The following is a 9,997-nucleotide window of genomic DNA, read 5'->3' on the forward strand; positions in this document are numbered from 1 at the left end:
CCTAATGAGATGTTAGGGAATAGGCATTCCCACTTAAGTAGGAATCAAACAATCACATAAGACTTTCAGATATGCTCATTCTCACTTCATGTTTAAATTGTACTCAAATGTGAGAATGGAAATAAACATTCCATTCTGGCATTAATTTTATTACATTCTTTTCTTCTTCGTTTCATTATCACTTTACTCGATTCTCAACGAAACGAGGAGTAAAGAGAATGCCAGAGAGCTTGGATAATTATTGAACTTTGGCTTCATCATTAGGGGGTGAAACAGATGGAAAATCATTTTCAGTGATATTTATCTATCCTTTAAATGATGGTGATGATTTATTTAGCTAAAGAATTGGAAATCAGTGTAGTCACTAGAGGATGATCGAAAGTTGGACATTTATTGCACTCTCTTTTCCTCTATGGAGTGAAGCTGCGAAGGAAAGAGAAATCCATCTTGCTTGTGCAAAGCGCATGATTTGTATATGGAGAATGTGAATATAATGTGACAATTTATCTAAATGACCATGAATCTACGTAACATCATTATTTAGAATGGCGAAGGGAAGATAGAATGTAGAGAAATTTGAGATGTAATTCATGTGTCCCTCAAGTCAGGACATGATTTGTATATGGAGAATATGAATATAATGTGACAATTTATTTTGCTAAATAAGATGCCAAAAGATCTATGACTATAAGTGGTGAGACTCGTCATGTTAGCCACATTAGCGTAGATGGACTCCAGCATTTTATCTCTCCTAGCAACCAATCTGCGAAAGGAGACCGATGACTCATATCCAATATATTCTTTCTATATTTTACACAAAAGTTGAGCAAGGGTTTATGAAATTATTTAGCCAAAAATACATTGTAATTAACAGTAGTGATTTGTTCCGTATCCAATTTTTATATGTGCACAATTCACGTCCCCACAGCATCAAGCTTCACATTTTCGTATTCATGATACTAGTTTGCGGTCCGTGCAAAGCATGATGATAATTTTTTTTATGCTACAACAATCATGTTTCTTAAAATGCTACAGTAAGTTTTTGAATTGCTACCTCATCTCACATTTTGAAAAGTGATACAGTGCATACTATAGTAATAGAGTCACTGTTCATAAAAACAATCATAAGTTTATATGATTGCTACAACACTTCGCATTTTTTTGAAATTACTACAGTAATTATTTTACTGTTGAAATTACTATAGTATGAATAAGAATTAAAAGTAGTGATTTGTTCCGTATCCAATTTTTATATGTGCACAATCCACGTCACCACAGCATCAAGCTTCACATTTTCGTATTCATGATATTGTGACATAACACACGTCTTTTTGGTTATTTAAATTAGATAATTTTATTGCTTAAATGTCAATACTTTTTCCTGATTTTCTTTAGTGGGCTGGATCCTCAATTCCTAGGCACCCCACAATTTTAACTCTTGGATGGTAAGCTTATTTTTGTGAGAAAAAAGCCGCGTTCCATTATGCATGGAAGTTAGGGCTACAGGCTGTACAAGGTGCAGGTAAGTTTTAATAATACCGCTTATTAAATCCTTCAGAAAAATAATCCTAGGGTATATTTCATTTTAAGTTTTCCTTGGAACAATTTCCACTCTTCTAGGTTTTTTAAATATATAATTGTTTGAATACGCATTTATTCAGAGCTCTCTATCACATTAATAATTACTTTAAAAATTTTTTGCATCCTGTCCAATTAGTTATAGGTTATCTTCATTTCTATTACCACCCCACACCAAAAAAATAAAAAATAAAAAAATCACTGCATCTTTTTCTATTATTTGAATATCTTCTTTTTTTTCTATTATTTGAATATCTTCTTTATAGATGCCCAGCCCATTGTTAAGGTTACTGGACTAACCTCTGCGGGCTTTGCATATTTTGCAGTTTAGGCCCATAACAGTCTAGTTAAGGCTCCTGGTCTAATTTTGTAAAATAGCAATTTTCGCTCAAAATGATTTAGAGGGAGGTTTAAAAAGTTGGATCCGGATGGACTAACGGGTCAGGTTATCAAACCCGACCCGGTATTAGACCCATTTAAACTCGCCCACCGCCACCTTCCTCCGTTTCGCTCAACCCGAACCGAAACCCTAATTAAAATTTCGGGAGAGCGGGAGCGAGCGGCTGCCTGGTCTCGATTCAGGTAATTCTCTTCCCTCTTCTCTCTCTTCCTCTTGTTAGGGTTAGGGTTAGGGCTTTCGTGGAGTACTCGAGCTAGGGTTTCTTGTAATGGTCACGTTGATGCCAAGGGATAATGAAATCCTTTCTTAACATTTTCGAGTCATGGAGCTAGAATCTTATTTGGTTTGTAAACTGCTTTGTATTTTCTTATAATCATTGCTTGCGGTGGCTTAGCTCATTGTTGGCCTAGTTGATTGTCGAGCATGCTCAGTGTGGTAGACTCAATATAAATCCAAGAACCCTAACTTAGTATTTGAAATGCTAAATCCAGAGCTTATTAGCTTTGCAATACACTAGAGGATAATATAAATATTTCATATGTAATGTTCAAATTTTAATTGAAGTTCCTCGTTGTTTAACATATTGTTGTAATATAGCTTCCATTTGATACTTATGTGCTGCAATAATTCTTAGGTTCTATGTTCTATTGACGGTTACTTCTGTTTCACAATATCTTTTGCTGCGCTTTAATGTGTAATTATTCTTACATGAAATGCCATTTAGATTTTTGTTTTTCTTCTTTTGTTGTTGGGGTTTCAATATCATCAGAAATATTGTCTATCTTACAAGGCTTATTGATTTTTATTTGTCGTTCAGAGTTTTGTTTGTGATGCCATAATGGTTTTAGTTATCACATGTTCTTCAATTTCTGTATGCTTACATTTAAAATTGCTTGGACTTGAATGCTTGTTATTAGTATTGTTGTTACAAAATGTCTTGACAACCCCAGAAGTATAATTGAGGTCAAATTCTTGTCCTAAATCAGCATATCTTTTATATTACTAGGAAGGCATTCTCAGAGCAGTGAACTTTCCCGACAAAAAAAAAAACTTGGAATTCTGCTACTCTTGCTTCAATGGAACAAGCTCCAAATCCAGGCAAGCGGAAACTGTCTGAAGAAGATACAGAGATCACGAAAGCACTCTCCAGTGGGAATGCAAGTTCTGAATCTACTCCAAAGCGTCGAACTCTATCCCGGACTTGTGTTCATGAGGTTGCTGTTCCCAATGGCTATGTATCTTCAAAAGATGAATCTATCCATGGAACCCTTGCGAATCCCACCTACACTGGTAACATGGCTAAATGTTATGAATTTGAGCTAGACCCTTTCCAGAGTGTCTCAGTTGCTTGCTTGGAGAGGAATGAATCTGTCTTGGTCTCAGCACACACTTCAGCTGGGAAGACTGCTGTTGCTGAGTATGCCATTGCAATGTCCTTTAGAGACAAGCAGAGGGTTATCTATACCTCACCTCTGAAGGCATTGAGTAATCAGAAGTATAGAGAGCTAAGTCACGAGTTTACAGATGTTGGGTTGATGACTGGAGACGTCACCCTCCAACCAAATGCCAGCTGCTTGGTCATGACGACAGAGATTCTCAGAGGGATGCTGTATAGGGGTTCTGAAGTGATAAAGGAGGTAGCATGGGTTATCTTTGATGAGATTCACTACATGAAGGATCGTGAAAGGGGGGTGGTCTGGGAAGAGAGCATAATATTCTTGCCTCCGCAAATTAAGATGGTTTTTCTTTCTGCAACCATGTCAAATGCTACAGAATTTGCTGAGTGGATATGTAATATTCACAAGCAGCCTTGTCATGTTGTCTACACAGACTTCAGGCCCACACCTTTGCAACATTATGTTTTTCCCATGGGTGGGTCAGGTTTGTACCTTGTCGTGGATGAGAATGAGCAGTTTAAAGAGGATAATTTTATGAAGCTGCAGGAGACATTTTCAAGGCAAAAGAACCAGGCAGAGGGCAATAGGAGTGGTGGTTCAAAAGCTGCTGGTCGGATTGCGAGGGGTGGTACAGCTCATGCAGGTTCAGACATATACAAGATTGTGAAGGTATGCTTCCTTTTTGTGCAGTTATGCCAAGATAGAATGTCTTGGGCATGTGATTTTTTCTTAGGATACATTGCCTGCAATCAACAGCTAACAATTCATATCATATACATACATATGTTTGCATGTATGTATATAAGAAATTTTGTCGTGCATGTAAATGCGATCTGACTTTTTTGTTTTTATTTATCTAGAACTAGAACTAGAACTAGAACTAGAATCCACTTTCTTAGAAACATAACAAAATTTGTGAAGTTAATGCCGTCATCTTAGTGTTTGGATAATACCTAAACCAATGTTGAAAATAACAATAACGCATAATGTAACACTCTTCCTCCTGTTAAGGGTTAAAGGAAAAACATAAAAATTATGACGCATAATGTGAGTTATTTTATTTATTAATTATTTACATATTTTATAAATACAAACTATTCATAATGACTTTAATAGTTAGAATCATCAAAAATTTTAAACATAATGTACAATTAGGAACAAAATATTTTCTTACTGTTTAATTTATAAAAATATAAAACATGCTAATAATAATTTTAAGAATTAGGAACAAAATATCATAATACAAAAAATATTTTAATAAAAATAACAATAACGCATAATGTAACACTCTTCCTCCTGTTAAGGGTTAAAGGAAAAACATAAAAATTGTGACGCATAATGTGAGTTATTTTATTTATTAATTATTTACATATTTTATAAATACAAACTATTCATAATGACTTTAATAGTTAGAATCATCAAAAATTTTAAACATAATAGTACAATTAGGAACAAAATATTTTCTTACTGTTTAATTTATAAAAATATAAAACATGCTAATAATAATTTTAAGAATTAGGAACAAAATATCATAATACAAAAAATATTTTAATAAAAATTCTTTTATTTAAAACAAATTATATGGATTTACTCCGAAGTATCACAATTGAATACTCAAGTATGTAATCATAAATTTATAGCTCGTTCAAATTTACATTCATTATATTAGTGAAATTCATAATTTCACGATCACATAATGATGTCGCTAAAACAAGACATGGCGGCTTAACAAACAATTCAAAACTTATTACTTAACCATTTCAAGTTTTAAGAATGAATATACTCTCAAAATTTAGAACTCGTATTGAAATAACATAAGTTACATTGAAATAACACATGTTATATTGAAATAACCCAATGTTATACTGAAGTAATGCATATTATATCGTAATAACATAGGGTTATGACGTACCTGAGTTATTTCATAAGGTTATTTAACCTTTAAGGTTAGGTTACATAGCGCAACATAATGAGTTACATAACTGAGTTTTTTTAGCAAATGACCTAAACCTATGTAATTAAAGAGGGTTGTTCATGGGAACCAAGTGCTGATAATGCTCGGAGAACTTGATTGAAAAACCAGTACTGGCATAAACTTCTATTAGTGGTGACAACTTCTTGGTTAACACAACCATGCTGCTGAGAAGGGCCTTTCTATGAGATCTAGGAAACCATTTGGCTAGTGTTACTTATACTTATTGGTTATCAGTTTGACAGTAGGCTCTAGATTTCATCGATAGAAGGGAACCTGTATGTCGTGGAAGATGAAAATTTACCGTAAGAACTTTGAGTTCACTTTTGCCACATATGAGACAAAGAAATTAAGGAAATTCGTAGTCATGTTGGCTTATACATGTTTGAGACAATAGAATACTATGTAGCACTTGGCATTTGACACAATACTATACTTTCTAAAAAATCCATATTTGAAAAAATATCTATACTTGTTAGAATGCATGATATAGATATGGTTGCTAAAGTCTATATCCGATAGGATATAGGTACTAATATGGATATATAGTAAAATATCCGGATGTATCCGAAATATCCTAATATGCATTGGTCATTCAATTATAATAGTTTTAATCCTTATATTAATGGATTTAAGGCTAATTTTGATGATCAGAAGATCAAATTTTAGCTTTTCAAATATAAGAATATATTAATGAACTCTCTTGTATCACGTGAGCTATATTTTTTTCAATATTATTTGGTTATTTGTTTTGTATCTACATGTATACCTACATGTATATACGCACACATATATATACATGTATACATACACACACATGTATATACACATATATGTTTATGTATATCTGTATGTGTGTGTGTGTGTGTGTGTGTGTGTGTGTATATATATATATATATATATATATATATATATATATATATATACATACATACATCCATTCATACATATACTAGGTGAGATCCACGTGCGTTGCATGTAGTTTTGTTTGAGTTTTTTATTTACTATAATTAGGTTGGCAAATAGTTTAAAATATATTAAAAAATTTCAGATGTTTCTGGGTATTAACGTTGTTGGTTTAAAACTCTTGCCTTCACGGGAAATAATAAAGTTTAGAGTATTTTAATAACATTATATAAATAATAAACAATCCATCTGATAAACTTGTACTATCGCTTGTTTAGGTTTTGAATTTATTTTGTGAAAAAGAATATGAGAAAAAGTGACTTAAAGGGGAAAAATAAAGATCTAGAATTAAGCATTTGGAAGAGGTTTGAGTGTTAATAATGTTAGTATGCAAATTAAAAGTGAAATTAATGGAAACTATTAAGTAAATCTATGTGAATTAGAATGGATGGTTATTTGATCAATTCACTGTTATTGAATTCTGAGGCCGAGATAGAATTTGCAATTAAATGAATAGATATTCTACTATTATCAATCTAACCGATCCAATACTTTTTTAGCATTACATATAATTGATACACTTTTATTAAATATTTATAATAAGTAACAAGATGAAATTTACTCACTTGAATAATATCTCAATTGTTAGGAGAAATGTACTCCCAGTAGCTTTATCATCAACAAATCCTATAATTATACAACATACATAAATTTTTTAATTTAATAAAATGAATAATTATTCCTAGTAAGTTTCTAATCATTTGAAAAAAATATTGATTTACACCATTTTAAGGATTTTCTAACAGAAAAAGAATATTGATTGAAATAGGGGTTGAATAATAAATCTAAAGATGTGTGTTTTATTAAACTGTACATTTTGGCTTCAAAATATATTTTTTGGAATTTATAAGACTACCTAAATTTTATAAACAATGTTCTTTATTTTGTGGACTTAGAAATAACATTTTTGGATTTTTGGCCTATTCTAAAATTTTCCAAAAATTTCCTTTTCTTATAATTTTGTTATTAAAATCCTAGATTTAAATTTTTAATTAATTTTACCAAAACCATAATTCTTTATAAAAATATTTTTGGACACACTTATAGTGGAATTTCTTTTTTTGTCTATGTTAATTGTTCGTTTTAGTTTTCATAGAACAAATTAACTTTATATAGTTATTCTACGTGTAAATTTTACGTTGCTCTCTATATATAAAACAACTAAAACTACTTTGTGAATAAATTTCTTTGTGGTTTAAATGCCCATGTAACAAGATATGCTTCTTAGTATTCATACTTTTATAATGTCAACACTTGTAAAAAAATCCTGGAGAGTATTTTGAACATCCCTTCATGCAACAACAGATTTAAATACCATGTTCTTCCAATAATTAATGAAAATATAAATGGAAATCATAACAGTTTATAATTACCCATATGCACTCAAAAAATCTACATGAATGAAAAATGTAAAAGAACCTTAAAGATAAAGTATAAAAAAAATAAATGATTTTTTTGAAAAAATAAATGATTACAAATGATGAAACTAAATGTTGTTAAATTTTTTTTATAAAAGGGTCTCTACTTTAAGAAAATTAATAAATAAATAAAATCATAACATACTGTATATTCTACCTTTATCAATTGATCGATCAAATAGAAGTTAAGCATTGCCCACGAATCAGAGAACAAATAAAATTTTAGTAATTGAAAATAATCGTTAAAATAGGGTGATCTCATTAAGATTCTTAATTTTTTTGATATTATTATCTTATGCAAACATACAAAACCTGTCAGCTGTATCCATTCACTTACACTCATAAGCTATTAATCATCATTATTGAAATCTATAGTGCCAAAATGAGCTTATTCTAAAGCTATTTTTATTAAATTGCCAATTAATAACAAACAAGTAAATTGAGAATATTGAGACCACTTTTTCATCCTCTTTAACCAAACTCTATCATTGATTTAATATTAAATTATGGTACTTTATTCTCAAGTAAACTATACGACACTATAAAAAACTTGCATATAATCAACAAATACTATTCTTTTATAAACAAGTAAAACAATAAGTAGATTCATGCAATACATATGGTCTATTAAATTAACCAATATGATACATATTCAAATATACTTCTTTTAGAAAAAATAGGGCCTAAAAGACCCCAGCCAACAACCATACAATCATTCCTGACTTACAAAGTAGTTTTCATCCCCAACAAAAGGATGAAAACACTATAAGTATTTTTACAGATTTAGTCATGATTGCACACAAAAGAAAAATAGAGACATAACATATTCAAATATACTTACCGAAAAAGTAAAACAATAAGTAGATTCATGCAATAAATAATTAAATATAGTCCATTAAATTAACCAACACTATACAAATTCAAATATACTTTTTCTTAAAAAAAAGGGCCTTAAAAGACCCTAGCCAATAGCCGTACTACCATTCTCAACTTACAGAGTGGTCTTCATCCCCAACAAAAAGATGAAAGCACCATACATATTTTTACATATTTAGTCATGATTACATGAAACCACACACAAAAGAAAAATAGCAACAAAACATATTCAAATATACCTACAAAATATATAGTCTCAACTCGAGTTATGTCTATATGAATCACCATCTCGGCACCAACCAATTAATTCAACATGTCCACAAGGGCAGGCCAGACTGAATCCTCACAAGCTACATCCTTTTTCATAGTTGGGACTTAATCTTTTAACAACCAAAATTACAAATAGTGAATTCAAATATAAAAAAGTTCTAAAAAAGATTAAGAATTTCTTAAAAAGATTAAGAATTAAAAAAATAATTATGCAGAAGGATTCCTAGTATGATAAGACATGTAAATTCATTGTCCATATACTTATAAACTGAGAATAATATTTGGTATAATGTGAAAAATTAAATAACTATATATAACATGTGCAAATTAATTAATAAATTATACACAAATTATATCTAGTCTGGTTGTTTGCAAATAATACTATCCCAACAAAAACTTAAAAGTATTCAGCAAAATTTGATGGGTTCTAAAATATCATGGCATCTTGCTGCATTTTCATGTAGTTATGAATTGGGAAACCGAGAGAACATAAAATCTCACTTGGTTTCCATCTCCCAAAAAATTAAGAAAAAGTTTAAACTTACTATTAGGCGAAGGAAGAATAAAATGAATGGGGGCAACGTAGAGGAGGAATTAGACGAAGGATTGAGCTCGATACAGATCGATGTACTGTTGAAAAAATACGTGAGGTGTTGTTGGTATTTGAAAGTAAGAGCTTTTTAGAGTCAATTTCAGGTGGAGATGGAGAGGGGAGTTGTATTTGAATTTTTTTAAACGAAGAGGAAAGGAGATTGAGTGTTGAAAAAGAAGAGAAAGAGATTTTGAATTTTTAGTAAAGATATGCTGTTATTATGACAAAAGAGGAGATGTGGAGATGAATTGGTAAAGGCTACATAATAATGAGTCGTTAATCTCATTAATTTAATTTAATTAGAATTAGAATATATAATATAAATAAGGTTTAGGGGTAAAATTGTTCATAGAAAGTTTTACCCATACTCGCTCTTTTAAGGGAGTATGATGTATATATTTACATAGACATAATACACACATATATACATACATACATATGTATAGATATGTATATTTGTGTGTGTGTGTGTGTGTGTATATATATATATATGTCAAAGTGGAGGACCTCGCCCTATAGAAGGCAACA

General features: G+C 30.8%; 1 protein-coding gene across 2 annotated transcripts in view; it reads left to right on the forward strand.

Annotated features, from left to right (window-relative positions):
- LOC109840545 (DExH-box ATP-dependent RNA helicase DExH10) overlaps positions 2,042-9,997 on the forward strand; it is a 22,846-nt gene continuing 14,890 nt past the window's right edge. Inside the window, exons 1-2 of one of the 2 annotated variants that reach the window (XM_020409224.1) lie at positions 2,042-2,160; positions 2,985-4,044. In XM_020409224.1, the coding sequence (XP_020264813.1) occupies positions 3,055-4,044 (990 nt within the window). In that variant the 5' untranslated portion in view covers positions 2,042-2,160; positions 2,985-3,054. The remainder of the gene's footprint in view (positions 2,161-2,984; positions 4,045-9,997) is intronic. The other variant, XM_020409225.1, reaches the window with a different exon arrangement.

The sequence above is a fragment of the Asparagus officinalis genome, chromosome 5 (genome assembly GCF_001876935.1).
Source record: "Asparagus officinalis chromosome 5, Aspof.V1, whole genome shotgun sequence".
In the NCBI taxonomy this organism is placed as follows: domain Eukaryota; kingdom Viridiplantae; phylum Streptophyta; class Magnoliopsida; order Asparagales; family Asparagaceae; genus Asparagus; species Asparagus officinalis.